The 20895-nt window shown below is 43.5% G+C and overlaps 1 protein-coding gene across 7 annotated transcripts in view; it reads right to left on the reverse strand.

The window, feature by feature from the left end:
- The window catches only part of HDHD2 (haloacid dehalogenase like hydrolase domain containing 2), a 287707-nt gene that overhangs the window by 93721 nt on the left and 173091 nt on the right, over positions 1 to 20895 (reverse strand). For all 7 annotated transcript variants that reach the window (XM_069218983.1, XM_069218904.1, XM_069218980.1 and 4 more), the window contains one exon: positions 16914 to 16998. In XM_069218983.1, coding sequence (XP_069075084.1) covers positions 16914 to 16998 — 85 coding nt within the window. The remainder of the gene's footprint in view (positions 1 to 16913; positions 16999 to 20895) is intronic.

The following is a 20895-nucleotide window of genomic DNA, read 5'->3' on the forward strand; positions in this document are numbered from 1 at the left end:
AGACAGTATACACCTGCCATTGGACACGCTTTGTATACTATTGTACAGAATGCTCAATATATCCTCTTTCTGCTTCTCTCTCTGACATTCTTATCTTTATCTTGCCCCTTGCCCAGCAGGGCTCTGCATTGGGCACTCTGAAGGGTATTCTTTCCGCCTTATCGGCATTTCTTTAGCTGCACGATCAGCCTTCGTTATTCAAATCTCCTATTGTAAATAGATTACTTAAAAGGCTTGTACATTTGTATCACAATACCCCCCTTTGTCCTGCCTCAGTGGGACTTCAATTTGGTTTTCACTTTTCTAATGTGTGTTCCCTTTGAGCCTTTACACAATTGTCCCCTCCAGCTTCTCACCATCAAGCCAGCCTTCTTAGTGGTAATAACATTTGCCAGGAGGGTGAGTGAGATGCAGGCTCTCTCGTCAAAAACTCTGTATCTCACCATGTGTTCAGACAGGGTAGTGCTGCGCACTTGTGTCTCTTTCCCCTGTAAGCTGGTGACCCCATTTCACCTGGGTCAGAACATCACCATGCCCACTTTCTTTGCTCCACCGCATTCCCTCTAAGGAAGAGGAGCAACTCCATCAACTGGACGCAAGAAGAATATTATCGTTCTACCCTGACTGCACAAAAGAGTTCCAGGTGGATGGTCAAATCTTTGTGAGGTACATGGGAGCAAAGAAAAGTAGTGCAGTGCAGAAACGAACTATTTTGCGCTTGGTCGTTCTCTGCATGAAAATCTGCAGCCTCCTGAGGGCTCATTCCACACGGGGCAAAGCTGCTACCACTGTGTCAGCAAGAGGTGTACCATTCCTGGACATGTCAGGCTGCAACGTGGGCATCTCTGCACATGCTTGCCTAACACTACTGCCTGGACAGTCAGGTGCACAGAGATTGGCGATTTGCCAGTTCAGTCCTGCAGTACCTTTTAGTTTTAGGACAATATGTCCGTAGCCCACCGCCAGGAGGTTATGGCTTGGGTATCTATTCTAAATATAAGGAATCTGCAGCTAAAATCCTCTATCAGATGAACAAGTACTTACCTTTGGTAACGCATTATCTGGTAGAGACTACCTAGCTGCAGATTCCTTACACTCATTCTTGCCTCCCACACTGCGGACTCATTTCCTAGAGTTAAGGATTGTCTCTTCCAGGGCCCTAGTTTTTTCGCACAGACAAAACTGTCAGTTCTTTCAATGGTTCTGTGCTTCTGGCGTGGACGTTTTTGGAAAAGTACTGACGTACGCATACCTGGGTGGTGCCTTTATAGGCGAGTGTGACATCACAGAAGGCTCCAATGATGTTGGTAATGCCACGCAGATCCGAACAATGCCACCCGATGGCAAGCGCAAAAGTACTGCTCAGTAAAAGTTCTGGATTCCAAGCTGATGCCTGGAAATTCTAAAGGAAAGGAATCTGCAGCTAGATAATTTCTGCCAGATAATGTGTTACCCAAAGTAAGTAACTTTTTGATGATTGAATTTTTCAACTTTCAGATCTAAGCTAAAGGCACATTCCAACATTTTTTATACTGTGGATTTGATTAATTTTTGTAATGGTTTTTATTAATCATATCAATTAATACAAATTAATCATACAAATAAAGTTGATTGACTGAAAAAAGTTACTTGCTTTCTGTGTTGCTGAATTTTGAATCCTATGAGGCTTGGCTAAGGGGACTCAGAATATTACATAAGTCAAATCTTGACATGCTGAGACTGCCCGAGTATAAAGATGATATGACAAGAACAGGAAGATTTTTCCCAATAGCCTCAGTGATTAGAAATATGCTGATAAAACAGCAAATGGCTATGAAGAAGATATCACTATAGCCTTAGAACCCGCCGTAGCGGGCTCTACCGGCTATTAAAGGCCCACTCCCCGCGTTCGGCTCGGGCATTTAACAAGGGAGAGGGACTTTAATAGCCGGTAGAGCCCGCTACGGCGGGTTCTAAGGCTATTAGAACATTCTGCCACTCAGGGCAGAATGTTCTATTAAAAAAAAAATATGTTCACGGAGCCCGAGGGGATTAAGATCCCCTCGGGCTCCGTGAGGCTTTGTTCACAGCTGCTGCTGTGAACAAAGCGAACATTGGAATGTTGGCGCTGCGGGCTTTTACCAGCCAGTAAAAGCCCGCAGCACTCCATTGTTTTCAGTGGAGCCCCCAGCATTCCAATGTTCTAATACCTTGTAAGACACCTAAGATGTTACTTTTGATGCTGAGATTGGGGGTAATCTAATAATTGGAGGTCAAAAGCTGTTACCTACTCATTTTTGTTGGCACTAAATGCAGCAGCATGGACATCTTGACGTTGAAACGTGTATGTAAATTCTTTAGTCATGGTTGACACTTTGGAACATATTTACAGTGTAAAGACACATTCACAAAATTACTCCTTGATTGTTGTATTTAAATCTCAACCTACAGATCTGGTCAACTTAGGATGTGTACAGGGAGCTGGAATCACTGGGTACTCAGGTGAGCATGAGTTGCCAGTTCATGAACATTCCTTTTAAAGATCCTTTTTCTAATTATGACTGTTCTTCCAGCAATTGTTTTTTTTCACCAAGGCTCGCTCAACCTTTCGACAAATAATTATCAGACCCATCAACAATCTAACTTTTACATCTCATTGTACAGTATAATATGTCCTAAGACATTTTAGTGGTAATTCAACTACATGGCACCACTTGAAAAAGGAACATTTGCAAAGCCGGTATGTCAGGCTTATAAATGAAATGAAGGAATAGTGTGTGTTTGCTATACAAAAGTGATTCAACAATATCACAGATTCAAATGTGGAGCTGATTCTTGGAGCTTATATTAATTTCCTGAGTGCAAAGAGTCAACAGTACTACTGCCTTGCTGACGGAGCACTCCAAATCGCTTAAACCTGCTACCCTTCAGGCACTCAAATACACTGTATTTGTTTTGATTGACAAATAAATAACATTGTATTCCAGAACAAGGACGGTTATCATAGATTTCCAGTGTGTCCCATTTTAAATCACTAATCACTGACCTGACCTATTGGGTCTGCTGACAAAAGGAAAGTTCTAGTGAAATAAGTAACCTTTTGTGAAAAAGTGCCTCTTATTCTGCATTCACTCCCATTTTTGTGGACTGCTGCTGTCTGTTCGGCTCTGTGAACTGGGACACTCTTAACCAGGCTCCAGTATATGTGCTCTGACCCCTAAAAACATGTCAACTTGGCAAACCCCTAACTGGCATATTTAACTTTCCTATAAGTCCATAGTATAGGAAGTCTATTGTGCCATCTACTAGTGTGACCAGACAAATATGACTTCAGGTCTGCCACAGCAGCCTGGCAGCTGCAGTTTAAAAACCGCAACCCGGCCTGTCAAAATAAAGCCTTTTGACAGGAGAAGCCCTTACTTTTAAATATTAATAAGTTACCCACTACTTGGGTCTGGTGACCACAAGCCAGGATGCATTGTACTTATTAGTAGGACATGTAGATATTTAATGTTAAACATGCCCTTACAATGACTAGCACCTAAAAGTTATTTTCACTTTAGCAAGGCAGAATGTTCCACAGAAAAACTCTGGAATGCACTATTACATTTAGTAATGCTATCTGTGGTTAGGAAATACATAGAAACTTCATTCTTTGACTTTTTGTAATATTTATTAAAAGTCCAATTCACTTGTGAAGTTGCACTTTTAATAACTATTATGGAAAAGTTACTTAGAAAGGGACTTTTTCCTTGCCTAAAGCCTCAAGAGGCTAATTTGCATTAGCCTCCAGCTGCAGCCCTCTGAGTGCCCCAGCTCTAAATGAAGTGTGAAAGCTGCTCCCAGAGCAGAGACAAAATCCTGGGTGTAGGGAGGTCTTTCTGTTCCTTTGGCAGGATAACCAGGAACTTGCTTAACTTCAAAGAGGCCTCCGAGGCAAATGTGATAAGACATGTGCATGCCCCTTTCCTTTCCCCTATCAAGCAGGCTCCAGCCCAGTGGGGAGGAAGCTGCCCCAGAACTGGTTTGAAGTCACTGCAGATGAGAAGTTGCTAGTTTCCCTGGTCACTCCTCTGGGGTGAGCACGCAGGCTCTGCGCAAGGGGAGAAGGATTTCACCATTCTGGAAATAGACAGACAGGGGGAATGCGGCAGTATTTGCACTACAGCACACAAGAACTGCTGCAAAAGTAGATTGAGTTACCACTGGGAAGAGAAGGGGTCAGGCATCAACCTGACCTTCAAGCTAGTAGCAGGCATAAATGTGGAATCCCCTTGCATCCTCCTCAAAAACACTATGGACCTGTGAAAGAACATAAAAAAGAATGCATCTGCTGTTTGAGACCCGTGGGAAGACCTGAGGGGCTGTACCTGCTCTTACATGTAATGGATAAACTGATCCAGAGGTGGGGACGCCTCACGCTGGCAGGTGATGCGTTGTTTCCCGATCGGGCAACATCGTTGATGCATCAATGTCCAGAAGCAATGAGTACTGGATCCGATGCATCGCTGCTGTGTCGGCCAAGCCGGAGCAGCAATGTAAGTTGGGGTCATTGTGCCGCGCAGTTGGCGAGCGGTGTCTTCAGCCTCGTTACAGGCAGCGGCAGAGCGGAGTTTTTGCAGCGGGATGCATCAGTTCCATGCGAAGCACCAGTGTTGCTGCATCAGTTCTTGTGTTGCCACACCACACTCACTTCCAAGGGCCCAGGACTGGATTTGGCATGACTTGGCAGAGAAGGACTCACTGCAGAGGAGCCCAGGTACTGGTAGCAAGATGCAGGTGAAGCTTTGATATCCCAGAGACTTCAGAAACAGGAGGCAAGCTCAGCCAGGCCCTTGGAGAAACTTTAGTTTGCAGGATATAGAGAGTGAAATCTAGTCCTCTCACTCCCACGCAAGAAGCAGGAGGCCAACACAGCAGAGCAAACAGCAAAGTGACAGTCCCTCCTGACAGCACAGCAGTCCTTCTTCCTGGTAGAATGTCCTCAATCTGGAAGTCTTCTGAGGATATGGTGTCAGAGGCCCAGTGCATATACCTCAACATGCATTTGATGTAGGGGTAACTTCAAAAGAATTTACTGAAGTGCACAAGGACCCCTTTCAATCCAGCCCTGGTTCCTGAATACAATGTGGGGGGGGGGGGGTAATCCACTGTTTGTGTGAGGGCAGGGCACAACCTATTCTAACTACCTCTCCCTGCCCAGGACAACTATCAGTATGCAGATGTATCTCCTGTCACACCCAGTCCTTCTTGTCTACGGCTGTCTTGAGAGAATGCACAAATGTAGGTGTCACCTAAACCCAGGTGTGTATTCAGAGACACGCTATGGAACAGAATGGTTAAGATAAGAAAATGCCATCTTTCTAAAAGTGACATTTTTCAGACCTGCAGTTTAAAAAACAACTTTACCAAAAGATGTATTTTTAAATTGTGAGTCTAGTGACACCAAACTCAATTTTTCTATCTTTTGCCAATTGGATATTACACTTAAAAGATGTTTCAAGGTAACCAGAATGTTAGCCTATGGAATAAATTGACCTTGTAATAGTGAATAGAGTTTTTCACTATCTGGCCATGTTAAACTCAAAAATACATGTCCAACTTTTTAATACACTGTGCCCTGCCCTGGGGGCTAACCAGGGCCTACTTTAGGGGTGACTGAAATATAATAAAAATGAAGGTTTGGGCCTGGTAAGTGGGTACACCTGCTAGTTCGAAATGGCAGTTTAAACTGCAAACACAGGCTCTGCAATTGCAGGCCTGAGACATGTTTTAAAGGCTACTGTAGTGGGTGGCACAACCAGTGCTGCAGGCCCACTAATAGCATTTGACTTACAGGCCCTGGTCACACACAGTGCACCTTAATAGGGACTTACTAGCAACTCAAATACTCCAATCAGGGAGAAGCCAATGTCACCATGTTTTAGACACAGAGTGCATGCACTTTACCACTGGTCAGCAGTGAAAAAAGTGCACAAAGACCTAAAGCCAGCAAAAATGAAGTTCACCAAACAGTCAAAACAGGATGTCAGAAAGCAAAAAGTCAGGGGAACCACGAAAAAAGATGCCACGTCTAACACTTCACTTCATTGTTTTGGTAGTAGTCATTTCTTTCATCACTTACTTTTATACATCAATACCTGAGTGAGAGGGCCATCTATCAAGGTTGATGATTAAACTGCAGGTGACATGAAATTGAGCTGCTTATCTGATTCTCGTCTGAGGAAGGAGCAAATCAGTTGAACCTCACCTGATCATGCTGCTCTCACTCCTGATCAGAGGGTAGACCCTGAACCATTTGCAGTGTCTATAAACCCTTTAATGAATTCTTTAATCATTGTTCATGTTTTGTTTCTAAAGAGAATGTAAGAAGTGAACAGTGCAAACTCACAGTGGTATGTAAGGTGGAGGCGCAGGAGTCACTTGCTTCTATTTGGGGAGCTCCAAAAAATTACCAACTAGTTTCCTTCTTACCCTAATTTCTATCAAACTGGCTCTCGTGTGCAGAAAAGAGTGGATGAGCATGAGCTCCAGAGAAAATCTGGTGTGCTATATCTGTCGCAGGTTATACCTTCTCCAATCCAGAGCTCCCTCAGTGCCCCCTTTGGCACTGGCTATGCTAGGTCGGGAGGCTGCAGAAGTTCACCTGTGGATGTAGGTGAAATTATGATGCTTCTAAAGCATTTCAACACAAAATATGCAGAAAGTGAGTGACAATTTACTAATCTGAAAATGTGCACCAAGTACTGAAACTGAGAAGTACGAAAATATTCATTAAGACAGTCTGTAATAACAATGGGTCAATGAGCAAGTGCATGTTAGTGACCTTGTTTAAGGCTGGTGGCTTCTAGTGCTGCTCAGAGAAAGCCTATTAACCTCACAGCTTTGCAGGGAGAGTCCCTGTTAAAGTCTCCTGCAGTCAGGACAAGTTTTATGTAACTAGTGCCCAAAGGTGCTCCTTCTTCGTGTGTCTGCTCCTTGGGAGTGTGTTGTTTAAAGGAATGTGCAGGGCCATGTGCTGAGGACTTCATGCGCACAATTGGCATGTTAAGGCACACTGCGCTCTCTCTTAACAGCAAGAAAAGGCTGGAGCAGGCAGTAAGAAATCATTGTTAACTCTAATGCATGAATAATAAAGTATTCAATGTGTGACAAAGTTAGATGCAACATAGTCCTTCATGCATTGTAAAGCATGCTTTCCAATGAGGTGGAATGATGTGCAAAACAGACAACAGCTGGATGTGAGAGGGAAATACTGTTCGGGAAGAGCTCCTTGTCTATGTTCAAGTATTTGTAACAATATGTCACCTAGACAGCTGAACTGAAAAGCTAGACCCAAAAAACTGATTTGAACCCCGCCCCCCACTTTAAGTACAAAACTGGTTGCCCACTCTTCATTTTCCTGTCATTAGTCCCTTGTAGACAGTTGCTAGGTTACATCCTGGAAAAAACACCACCATAAATCACCTCATCACAAAACTAACTAAACCATATCCACAGTTCAAGCCCTTGTCCTTACTCATCTAGATGAGGAAAATACCACTGCAGCAGGACTTCCAACATCTTGCACTGCATCCCTTAGAGCTATACTGCATGCCGTTGCCAGGCTAGTTGTCGACACAAAGAAATCTGATCTCATTTCCCTTTTCTAAAACACCTTAGTTAGCTTTCCTTCATAACACAAGTCGATTTCAAAATTGCAAGTATCACTGATAGGTCAATCCACACTGACCTAACTCCTTATCTGAACAATAAACTCAAACCCAAGGATGCTCAACTAAAACAAAAGGGAGAGATTGTCTGCTTCTGGACATTTAAAAAAACAAGAAAACTAAAATATCAAAGCAAGCTTCTTCATGCCTAGCCCCCCAGATTATGGACATCTGCTCTGGATTACATAATACTGAAGACTAACTTTACTTTCAAATGAATGGTTTAAACAATTCTCTCCTAAGACTTTATCTCCCTACCTGACTCAAATATTAATTTAATGCTGCTCTCCTGTCTTTCCAATACTTTAAGGGCCATTGTGGGTGTGGCAGGTCAAAAGACATGGGAAAGTGAAAGGAGGAGATAGCAGTTTAACGTTTAAGGATGTGCTAACCTGTGGTCTGGGAACCCCTGGGGGCCCGCACAGCCTCCTGAGAGGGTCCGTGACTGCTTAGAAAATTCATAATGTTAACAGATTAACAAAGTGTATAAATAAAAATTAAGTGGCTAAATGTACAACTGATATTTTTAAAATGTACTGTAATTGTCATGGAATTTGTAATTGGAGGCTAAAAATTTAATTAGTATCCTTAGATTGTTTCGTGGGAGGAGTGCAGGTGAAGTTTATGGACAATCTGTGGTTTCAATTAAATTTAGAAAAGCCCCAACCTTCCTATTAAAGTTTATTTGTTTGCAAATTAAATAAAATGTGTTAACATTTGTGTATGTGTTTGATGGAATGCTTGTTTCTGTATTTTTTGTGTGTACTGTTTTGCGGTTCAAATCATCAACAATGTTTAGGCCACGTTCCCCAGCTTCCAGCAAGGACTCAATTGGGGGTCCCGGATTCCAATAATGATTCAGTGGGGACCCACTGGGTTGCAGTAATGATAAAGTGGAGGTCTACAGAAGTCAAAAGGTTAAGGACCATTATGCTCAGGGGTTTGTCTCAGCAAAGCCTTGCATTTGTTTTTCGCCTCTATGCACAAAGAGCAGATATCATCCCACCGGAACTGCTGGAGTTTAGTTAAGGTACTTTTTGGCTTTTTTTATTTTATTTTTAAACACACTAGGACCTCTTTCCTGCAAGCTACGATCTTGTACTTTGAGTTCAGATCATGGTGGCGCTTCAAGATCATCCAGCTAACAAAGAGAAAAAGCTAGTAGCACCATACTATGCTAGGGCCTCTGCTTACACCCTTCAGCAGGCTTACCAGCTGTGATTGTGAACAAGTTGTCTCCTGTGTTTCATCATACAAGTCATGTTCCACATACACAGTAGAACCCTTGTCCTTAGTCTTTATTTTTCATATCACAAGCAAATGCATTTACCTTTGGAGGAGAGGTGTGATCTTACAAACAATGTGAATATTACATCCAATGTGACTGTTTGTTGAAATAATAACTCAGTTAATTTGTCTTTGATTTTTAAGCCTTTCACGCCAATGTTATCAAGCGTTGTGAATAAAGATTTGTGATTAAAACAAAGACAACGTTTTGTGTGCTATTTTTTGATACAACTACCCTTGTATATCTATGAGCAGGGCAACATATTGCTCTTTTTCTATATGTATGCCATGACTGGAGTAACCACTGTTCCTTAATCAAGTCCCGGCTACCAAATGGATTAGCTCTTTTTTGTCATGCATTTGATTCACTCCTTCTATCCTATCACTTCAGCTTCAGTCTTTCCTGCTACTCATCAGCAACAGCCTTGTTTATTAACACCCAGTCATTCCATGCTATCTGACTGAAATCTATGAAAGGAGCACTAATCATGAGCTCAATCTGCTAGTTATTACACATTGTTTCTTAGGCGGTTCCACTGTCCTGGCAATTAATGAGCCTACGCCCCTGGACCATCAAATACATGGTGTGAGAGTGGCATTTACAATTGCATAATCCAGTTTAGCCTCTTGTTGCCTTTTCTCTAGTCTCTATGTATTCACCAACTGTACATCAGATTTTGACGGTTCGACAATGACCTTCTGTAGCTTGATTGTGTCTTGTAAACACATAACAAACTTTCACTCACAGCTCATACTCTGTGCACTCAAAATGATCATGAAAAGTGACCTCAGTCTCTTGGTTAGTGATGCCTGTGTGTGTTCAGTTCAAGAGGATCTTGCTAGGCTGTACATGCAGGGCTTTTCCAAGTGCCTTGAGGCATCATCAAGGCGGCCAAACTCACCCTATATTTGCATTGTGTCTCTAGTCAACTTACAGAATACTGCTTCAACATGACTCTTACGTTGTCTTACTAATGTTTCATCTGCATCTACTGCAAACCCCACTAAAGTGTTCACTGCAAATTGGTAGATAATTACGTTCAATGATCCAGATAAGATAATCTTCATGGATCTCCACATCTAAACACTATAGAAACAACAATGTATGTGAATCTTTTTACTCCTAGCTAAAGGTGAATACGAAACACTGTAAGGTGGTTCTCTAATATAACCCTCACCTCGTCACTCTCTGGTCAGAGGTTAAAGACTCAAATAGAAGAGAAAGAATGAAATATGACCTTAGGGAAAGAGAAACATTTGAAGCATATATGGGTGAGCTCCATGCACTGCAAAATAGGTTTTTCATGGATCATACATTTATGGAACTTAAATAATCTTCCCGACAGTATAACAGCTCTTTATTCTGTTGATGCTATTATATGGTAGTACTTCATCTTTAGAGTCTTGCTCTATCCTAAATGGTATATTCCATCAGAACATTACCAGTATGGTAAAGTTTCTAAATATCAGCTGTTTGCCTTTGGCTCTCTCATTCCAGAAGTTGATTGTTTTTGAAACTATGCTTTTGTACTCCTGATAAGATTATTAAGCCTCTAGCCAGCTTACATTTGGATCCAAGTTAGACATTTGGCCAGTTGCTTCCTAAAACTCGTCAGCAATTTGTTGTCCTAGACATCTACAATGTTTTGATTCTTTTGTTTCTGCAATTGTGCCATATGGATTAAAACCTGATATTGCGACTCTTTCTCAAAAAGAGCTTTCTTTACCTAAATGTTTGTAAGAAATGTGGTTATTAGTTGAGGGGGTAAATTTCCACCCCAAATAATAATCACAATCCTTGTCAGAGTGAACCACTAAAGTAACTAAATAATCCTGATTTCAACCTCCTGGCACAGAACAGACAGGCTTAACTTAGAGGCAAAATGTAAAGTATTTATGCAGTACTAAAACAGTAATGAAGTCAAAACGCAAAACAATTAAAATTCCAAACAAAATCCAATTAGGGGAATGGGAGATATGAATTTTCCAACTTTTAAGAAGAAATATCACCAAGAAGCACAAAATGCCAATGATAGCTAATGGTAGCGGTAGTAAAGGACTCAGGTGTAATTTGATGTTGACTGTGATACGAAGATATACAAACCAGATTTGTCTTGGGGAAAAGATTTTACCTTGTTACTTAGGGCCTGATTACGACCTTGGCGAATGGGATACTACATCACAAACGTGACGGATATCCCGTCCGCCGTATTACAAGTTCCATTGTATCCTATGGAACTTGTGAAACTGTGGGCGGGACATCTGTCACGTTCGTGAGGGAGTATCCTATCCGCCAAGGTGGTAATCAGGCCCTTAGTCCTTTAAATCTCAATTCACCATAGGAAACCACTTATAAAGCCACCTCAGGGAAAGCCCTTATAAGACAGAATTGGTGTGAGGCAGAAGACAACTGCAGGGCCCAGTCCAGGTCCAGTTGCCACAAGTCAGCCGTCAGTTACAGAAAAAGTCAGCCTTATGACCCGTTGAGTCCACTTCTTTGCCGTAGGTAGAATAGGGCGAGCAGGTCCAGTGCTTTAGGGCTCTTTACTGGTCTCAGACAGAAGACCACAGTCAATGTTCCACGATAAAGTCTATACCCTGTAGGGAGCTGGACCACCTCAACAGCAAAGGATTCTCTTCCTGCATTTGCATCAGCCATTAGAGGGGTCTGTGGTCTATCTGAACCCGGAAATGACTCCCTAACAGGGTTGGACCAGGGACTACAGGAGGGCTCAATCGCCCCCCTTGCTCCAGCAAATTAGAAGCCTCCTCTTTTATGCTGCCCTAAACTTATCAGACAGCCTTTATATTTTGTTCTTGATCGCCCTGCTGTCCCCAGTGTCAGTGTCATGGGTGCACCAGTTGGTCAAGCACAGGAGCAAGGGAGAAAAGAGAGGAGAACTGTACCTGTAACTGGTGACAGTCCCTTGGCTGCTCTGTTGTTAGCATCAGAGCGGTAAGAACGTCCTCTACTGACCCATCCTGCTCCTTGGAAGACAGTAGATCTGGGAGGGGTTCACTCTCCTTCTCACCACCATCCGTCACCATGAGCATGGTTAAATCAGATCTCTCAAAGTGTGGCTTGAGATTATTTACATGCAGTACCCTTTAGGGGTTCCTGGGTGTCCGAAGATTTACCAGGTAGATGGCCTCCCTCTTTTTCTATTTGATTTCATAGGGCCCTAAGGTCCTGTAAGGCTCGAGGCTCAATGCACTCTGTGACTAATTCTATTTGGTCAGGTTGGTATTCTACCAGTGCTTAATTCGTAACAAAACACGTGCCAGGGCCCTTGTCAGGAAGCCACTACAGCTTCCACCACCCATTGTCCCCTGCCAGCGTTGTCAATGACCGTACAAAGACAACTACTAACCATCACACTCCTACAATTGTGACATTTGAGACTATTCCGAGCCCCCAAATCTATAAGAATGGCTTGGGTGGCAGGTATTAGTCATTTTTATTATATATTGAATTAATGAACAACTGTTGTCTCTAAATTAGACAAACAGTGCCACTATGTGGCAGACTGTCATATGTGCCGGTGTTGACAGTAAGTGCTGGTACTAAGCATCGGAAACCTCAGGCTCAAATTAAAAACTGTAGTACCAGAGTGGCCTTCTGGTAATATCACACCTCCTGGATTCCCTTGAAATTTTCTGTTGCTTCCTTCATGAAGCGTTTCATCAGAGCTATTATCTTCCAAGCTCAAGATTCTCTGTGTCTTCCTTCCTGAAGCATTTCATCTGAGCTAAGGGCTAACATGTACCTCACTACATCTTGGGGGAAAGGGGTTCTCAGTAGCTTTCTCTGACTCCTCTTTGACAATACTGAGAGGACATCTAACAGGGTGGCCAAACAGGAGGTCAAAGAGGCTAAAGCCCACTCCCTTCCTAGGCACTTCGCTGTATCAGAGAAAGGTCACAGAAACAAGCACCCACATGTCTTAGGGGCTCTGATATGGCCATAATCAAGCCCTTCAGGGCCTTATTGGATCTCTCAACAAGTCCATTTGTTTAGGGGTGTTACGTTGAGGAGAACTTGTAGGTTACCCCACACTCATCCCACATGGCCTTCATGTATGCAGACACACCCAGGTAAACATCCTGCTCAGAGACCTGGTCACCAAGGGCACAGTCATTGACCTTAGAGGAAAAGCCTCAGGGTACCTTGTGGCGTGGTAGTCAAGAACCAGGATAAACATGTTGTCTAAGGCTGCCTTCCGGTCCAGAGGCCCAATGAAATCAACTCCCACCCTCGCAAATAGTGTTCCCACCATGAGGAAAGGTTGCAGTGGAACCTTACGCTTACCATTGGCCTGGCAGGCAACACAGGAACTAGAGAAACCATCTAGCCCTCATCTAGGGCTAATAAAAGTGGGTGATAAGGTCAAAGGTTTTGGGCTGCCACTCAAGTCTCACCAAGGTTATCTCATACGCCAGCTGGAGTAGGAAGGCCTAACAGCACTGGAAGACTGGCAACACTATGGTTGACCGATGCTCAGGAAGCTTAGGCTCACACTACAGGAGACAATTCTCCCAATAAATGTGGTGAGCTCCAAAGGTGACACCATTGGCCTGGGCCTGTTGCAGTAAACCTTCAAAAGTGAGGCACTCTCTCTGCGCCTTTCAGACCTCTGCCTGGGATGATCCTCGTGCAGCTCGCCACCCAGCTGGCTCAGGCAGATCTCCCAGGGCAGCAATGTCTTTGCCTGTAGGCTCCTGGGCCTCCCCCTTAAAATCAGCCTCCTCCCAGAGCATGGGAACTTTTAGGGTGGGTTTCTCATGCCCCCTTCCACCTCATCTTCCTGGCAGGCACCTGGGACACCATTTTTAGGCTCCAGCACCTTCTGGTTCTCCTGACAGGCTGCCATGGACTGCGTGGTCATAAGCACCCACTCAGGCAATCCTAGGTGAGACCTGAGCTCTACTTCCTTCCAGATAGTGTGCTCGAGGATATTCGCCAGCAGACAATCGACACGCACTGCTGGCCTCACAGCTTCTCTTGAGGAACCAGAGACCCCCTCCCCCAAGAGGAATTAAAGCCATAGGACATACCTAGTTGTCAGGTGTCACAAGCTGGAGGACTACATCGGGAATAACCTGGTCTCAGGACAAGAGCCTCTACCCCATTGATGGTGAGCCACTGCTTGCACTTCTTAGTGTTATCAGGCAGGTGAGATTTAGGCAACATCACTCTGTCTCCCAATGACACTAAAGTAACCTCTGTACTACTCCCCTCAACAAACCAGGGCAATCTTCTCCCCCAGCACTATGCTGGCATTACCCAGGGCGGCCCCAAGTGGCGGTTGTTTTCTGAGGGGCAGATGGCAATACTTATTAGTATTTACAAGTAAGGTTTAGGCCTATCAAAAGAGCTTATTTTGATAGGTCGAATTGACAGTTAAAAAACTGCTCAGTCAGGCCGTAATGGTTGGCGTGAGGTTGGGTTTGTTGAGTCACTGTACTGGGTCACTGCGAGGGTAACTTAAAGGCACTAGGTACACTTTGTACCACAAACTAGGGACCTAAAGGTAAGTTAAAAATGGCTAATCGGGTATGTACTATTCTCATCATGTTTCAAAGGGGGAGCACAAGCACTTTACCAGTGGTTAGCTGGGGTATAGTGCACAGAATTCTAGGGCCGACAAACACATTCAAGGCAAAAATTGTGGAACTATTTTCCAACAGCATTGATCCAGCAGGCAAAAAGCAAAACATATTTGTAAAGCAGGGAGCAGGTAGGAGAAGCCTGAAGAAGTGGTTAACTGCTCGAGGCTACCCTATATTCAGAGAGGATTGAAAGTTAGCAATGCTAGATATTTTTGTAATCCAATAAATTCAGTCCGCAGCACCAATGTTCCCCAGAGATAGTTCTCTCCATTTTCTTAGGGGATCCAATAATCAAAAAGATTAGTCTTTGTATGTATACAAGGCATTGGAATGTCCGAACCTATGCCATCCAGCTTAAAGTCTGCATTTGTTCTAATGCTTCTACCATCCATAACTTGTGGGAGCCTGTCCGATATGCATTAAACCCTTTAGGAACATATACATTGACTCGTAGGGGAAGTATGTTGCCCTACACTTCAGGCTGACAAAGGCATTTCCTCCTCATGCTCCCTTAGCTGCTCTTCACACTTCTGTCATTATCCAATATAAGGACAAATATATTTGGGTACCAAAACATGTCATAAGTTCAATCAATTCCTTCTGAAAAAAAGCAATTTCGGTGGTAAATACAATCTTGTCCAAGTTTCTATTATGTATTGAGTAGCTCTGAACTCTCTTTTGTACATGATGAGCAAGGAAGCGATACCAAAGGTATCTGAACTCTCCCTTCCAAGACATAAATCCGTTCATAAATTGCCAACAGTAATAACCTTAGTCACTGTTATGGGTAAGAATTCATCCATCAATACACCATGTATCTGTGGCAGAATGCCCTATCAACAAGTGAATCCAGGTCACTAAAACTTTTATGACACTATTGTGACATCCACAGTCATTTCCTCCAAGTTGCCTAAAATCCCATGGCATTAGGTCGGAAAAAGAATATTTGAATTTTGCTTTTACCTATAATGTCAATATATGTGGGCAAGCAATAATTCAAGACAAGCAAGTTATGTGTTGCTGAAGGGTTCTCAATTTAGTGCAGGCAAAGTTTGATCATACACATTAAACATACAGCAAATGAAAGTTTCACTGCACATTATCCTAATTGTGTTGGTAATTTTGAAGTAATCTTGTACATAAATTACAATGCCTCTTGGAATTATCCACTACCCCAATTCAATGAACCTGAATTGGCAAACTGAAATTACAAAGTTTGCACATACATTAGCTTAAAGAACTGCATAATTTCCTTCTTCAGAGCCAAGCTCAGTTTTTCAACTTTCAACCGAAGAAGGGGTATGTTTAATTTGATACCACACTATCTTTGTGAGTTCTTTGTCTAGAACAAGATACTGAAACTGACAACTTGTAGCTAGTACAGAGAGAAGTTATATTCATTTGTTACTGACATGTCTGTAAGTGAAGCAATAATATGGATATGGAACTTTGAAGCTATCAAGGACATTCCTGCCTAACCCATTCTGTTCATTTTCCGATCAACACTTGGTTTTAAGTAGACTCAACAAATGTCAATTGCGTGGGCGACTACGACAAATTTACGATGACAACGTTGCTCCACATCGTGAATTAACAGGAGTGCTGTCGTAACACATATAAGATAAGGGCTATGAACAAGAAATCACTGACCTGATCCGAGCACGAGTAGCCCATCTACAACAGCATATAAAGTCGTCTTGGAAACAAGGAAAAGCAGTTTCTAATCACCCCATCAACACTGTAACTCCCAGAACACCCAATCAAGGAAAGTAAACAAACAGTTATCAGGAAAAACTAGTACATTTTATCCGTAGATGATCTGATAAGATAACGTTAAAGTGGAGAAAGAAGAGGTCAACGATAACCCTCCTCAGAGACAATGCATTATACATTCTGTTGTATGTCACAAATGCACAAAATTAAAACTATGCTATAGTCAAATAAGGCACATGTATGTATTGTTACTGATCTTTGATTGTTATCATATCTCACCCCAACCTACCCTATCTTATGACACATCTCCACATTACAAAGCTTCTTCTCACCAATAAGTCATACTAATTGCTTCTCTTTCTTAAAGTCCTTGGGAATTGTACATGCCAGACTGCCTATTTACAATTTTCTATTTTTGACCTCTACCTCCCAAAGCTTTACTCTACCACTATCTCATTACCAAACATGCTCTCCTTTGTATGGTGTACAATCAGGAATTTGGACTCATTTAAGCAAGAAAAATTCGCCAAAAGCCAGACATTGTGATGCATGTACATCTAAGAATTTCTCTCCTTATTAAACGTAAAGAATTATTTGTGAAATGACACTTACCGAAAAGCTCTATTCATAGTGTCATAGTTAAAATGCTCTGGAGCTAATCCTACCACCACTGCATTGGGGTCATGCGTGGCCACACCTGAAAAAAAAAAAAGTAAAATGTCATGCTTAAACAGATAAAAGCTGTTAAAACATTTTTTTTTTTAAATCTGCTCAATATGTTAAAACTGTTAGCGTCTTGTGAGGAATGTCATCATTTAAGTAGTTACCAGCTGTCAACAAATGTGCAGAATAGTATCAATTTTCATACCCAAATGGCTGACACTAAAAACCTAGTTTGAATATTTCAGAAAAATCTTTTTTTACAAAGTTAAAAGCAACTAAAAATTGAATTTCGTAAATGGAGGGGGGGCAACAGTAGTAAAAACCACAGTTGTGCTGAGAAGTACATAAACTGCAAACACAAAGTTCAATAGTACCTACACCCCAGACACTTCTCTCCAAAGCTTAATAATAGGCGAGTAATTCAGTGCCAGTTCTAGAGACTGTGGAATGTCCACCATTTCTTTCATATGGCCTTGTATCTACGGGGGCAATCCCTCGCCACATAGATTAGTTCCTCCAATTTGTCACACCAGTCCATGCTTTTAATCTGTGCCGCCAGAGGTGGAGCTGTTGGAGAAGTCCATACTCTAGCACTATCCCGTCTGGCTACCACGGTCCCAACCACATCCATAGCCTGTCCCCTCTAGGCCCTCCCACATCGTCAAGTTTGCAGAGGAGAGCAATTTTGGGGCTCACCTCGATGGGGTCCCCCCCACCATCTGGGAAAGGACCATGAGCATAGTCCAGAATGTGTGTATGACCGGGCATGACCAGACCACAGGGTAAAAGTCCCCCCTCAGGTCTTGGCACTTGGGACATTCAGGGCTGTCCCGAGTCCTGGCTCTCCAGTCGTACAGGCGTAAGGTAATCTTGATGCAAATACTTTCCAGAGCCGAAGTTTTGCTGAGAAAGCCAGGACCCGGGGGCCCATGCACGGATCCCGCCAGTCCAACTCATCCAAATCCTCTACACACTTCTCACATTTCTTTTATAAGGGGCCGGGCAGGTCAGGCGAATGAATCACAAGAGATTTGTAGATCTGTGAGATCCCGCCTTTCACCAGATGGCCCATAAGTAATCGTCCCTCGAGTGGGCTCTATTTAGTGACCCTACCTAGATTTAGCGGTACTCCTGAAGGGCATGACAGAGATGGAGATATTGAAAAAACTGTGAGGCAGCATCTGGAACTCATCAAGTAGGTCCTGAAACATTCAAATGTGATCTCAGTCAAAGACATCCCCCAATTTTGAGATCCCTATGGAGCCCCAGCCTTTGAACCTCTGTAGGTGTGTCACATGTGCTAACCACCTACCAACCCACAAGGGGGTCTCGAGCGTGAGTTTACGGTTCCAGTCAGTCCCTTTCAAAGCACATTGTCACATCTGAAATACCACCTGGGTCGCCTCTGGCAGAGAAGTAGGGATAGGGGAACCATACAGTATCGCCATCTCTGTGTCCAGATTTAGCAAGGACAATTCACACTGATATGCTGGATCCCCCATTCCACATGAATCCATTTGTTAACGCAAACTAGTTGGGGTGCCCAATAATAAAGGCAGACATCAGCCACGGTCAACCTGCCATCATAGTCTGATTGGACACACTTGCCCAGAGCCACCCTGGTTTTTTTATTGGCCCCCCAAAAATCTGCATCCCACTGCAGTCAAAGCTTTAAACCATGACCAACGGATGCGTCCGAGGTAATTTTGATGGACGTCCATCAGCCTTGAGAGGACCATCATCTTACGCAGTGCCATCCTGCCAAGAAGATTGGAAGGGATATTATCCCACCTCGTCAGATCTTCACAAACCTGCCATGTCAACAGGGCAATATTGAGACTCCAGATGAGGCCTGGTTCCCAAGAGACATGAACTTCATGGTATTGAAAGCTCAGGCGGTGTATCCAGGATACCAACCTTATCTCCGCTAGCACCCTGAAGAGGCACCAGCAAGGACTTATTCCAGTTGACCTGAAACATATCCAATATGTGGAGGAGTTGTGGTTACACCTCAGCCGGTCTGGATATGAATAGTAACATGCCGACACAGGGCGAATAGGAGCAGAGAGAGCGGAAAGTCCTGTCTGGTGCCTCTTCCAATGGGGAACTGGTGAAACAAAACTACGTTAATGCGCACATGAGCCTGAGGATCTAAGGCCAGGTGTATCCGTTGGATGCAATGTCTAGTAGTCCGACTGGGGATAAAACCACACTGGTCTGGGTGGATCAAGAAGGAGATGATGTTTATCATTGTTTATAGAGTGCCTCTTGCTCTGGGTGCACCTGGGCTTTGTACAACCGTTCATAGTATCTAGCGAATTCCTCCGCAATCTCCTGTCAGTCCTCAACTAGGTATGATGTTTTGTCCAAATACTGGAAATCACTCTAGCTTCGAACTCCTTTGTAGCTAACCAGTAAATAAGCTTACTGGATTTACCCTCTCCCTACCCCCAACTTATATGCAAGCCGGATGAGCCCATCCAGCACTTCTAAGCCTCTTCCATGCATTTCTGACGGAGCATAGTTCTGTCAAGCTCCAACTGATCCCTCTCTGTGTTTGTACGCCTGGCCGGAACCTCTTGTTTCTACGCCAGAATCAAAACCTCAAATCGGCGATATGGCCCAGCCACTTTCTGTCCCTTTAAATTACGCTTGGGCTGTATCTCTCAACAAGTTCTTAGAGCACACTGGCTGAGGCCATAAAGCCCTTGTTGATGTCAAGGATTATTTTCAGCTCCTCAGCAATATGGTCCACTAATGCATCATCTAGTAACAGCCGGGCGTTGACATGCCATAATGGGTAAGTTCCTGGTGAGGGCCCGCCAGAGCAGTACAGTCTGGGGAGTGAACAGAGATCCCACAGGTAGGATCTTCAACGCTGTAGTGCGCAATAAATCAAATGCCAGGAAGAACAGATAGTCAATGCAGGACCACAAAGCGTGGCCCGCTGAAGCGTGTGCGTATGACTGTCTACCAAGGTTCCAAACTTACCATGAGTCAATGAGTAGCAGCCCTTCCACCCAGTCTGCCAATCACTTCCAAGCCCTAAGTGTCTCACCCTGGGGCTTGAGACAGTCCATCTGGCTCATGACATCATTGAAGTCCCCTCCGACAATGGTTACTCTAGGAGGTATGTCTGCAATCAGGTCCCTTAGGAAAGCCAGGGTAGACTGGTGGGTGACCGGAGGGACGTAAACACTTATGATGTTATAGGGGTGCCCCCCAGCATACCTTTCAGATACACAGACCGTACCTGATCATCCAGCCTGGCCCTTGTCACGGCCAGTGGGAGTGTCCTATGAAGAATAGCTACCACCTGGGATCCCCGAGTATAGCCCACGTGACTCACCCTGTCATATGGGCCAGGAAATGGCAGTTGTGGCCACATAGATGGGTGTACTGTAGTAAGAGGTTTTTAGGTTTGTGTCTATGTGCAAACTGAAGTATGGCCTCGCGTTTGATCGAGCAGACTGTTGACATTCCAGGTCTGTACTGCCATTTGATAAAGTTTGTTTTGACCAATGACTTTGTGTTTCACCACTGCGCATATTAGTTGCTCAATGTTCACCAGTAGCACATGGTATGTTTTGTTCAGTTTAGCCGCCTATGGGCTTTGACATGGCATTAGCCATTGCTTTCTGTATTCAGTTGAGCCGCCTATGGGCTTTGACATTGCATTAGCCATTACATTCTGTATTCTGCCTATTGGCTTTGACATGCTGTATCCAGTCTAGCCGCCTATTGGCTTTGACATTGCATTCCTATTGGCTTTGACATGATGTATTCAGTTTAGCTGCCTATTGACTTTGACATGCTATTAGATATTCTGCCTATGGGCTTTGACATGATATTATATATTGCATTTTGTATTCAGCTTAACTGCCTATTGGCTTTGACATGATATTATACATTGCATTTTGTATTCAGCTCA

This window comes from Pleurodeles waltl, chromosome 1_1 (assembly GCF_031143425.1).
Source record: "Pleurodeles waltl isolate 20211129_DDA chromosome 1_1, aPleWal1.hap1.20221129, whole genome shotgun sequence".
Taxonomy (NCBI): domain Eukaryota; kingdom Metazoa; phylum Chordata; class Amphibia; order Caudata; family Salamandridae; genus Pleurodeles; species Pleurodeles waltl.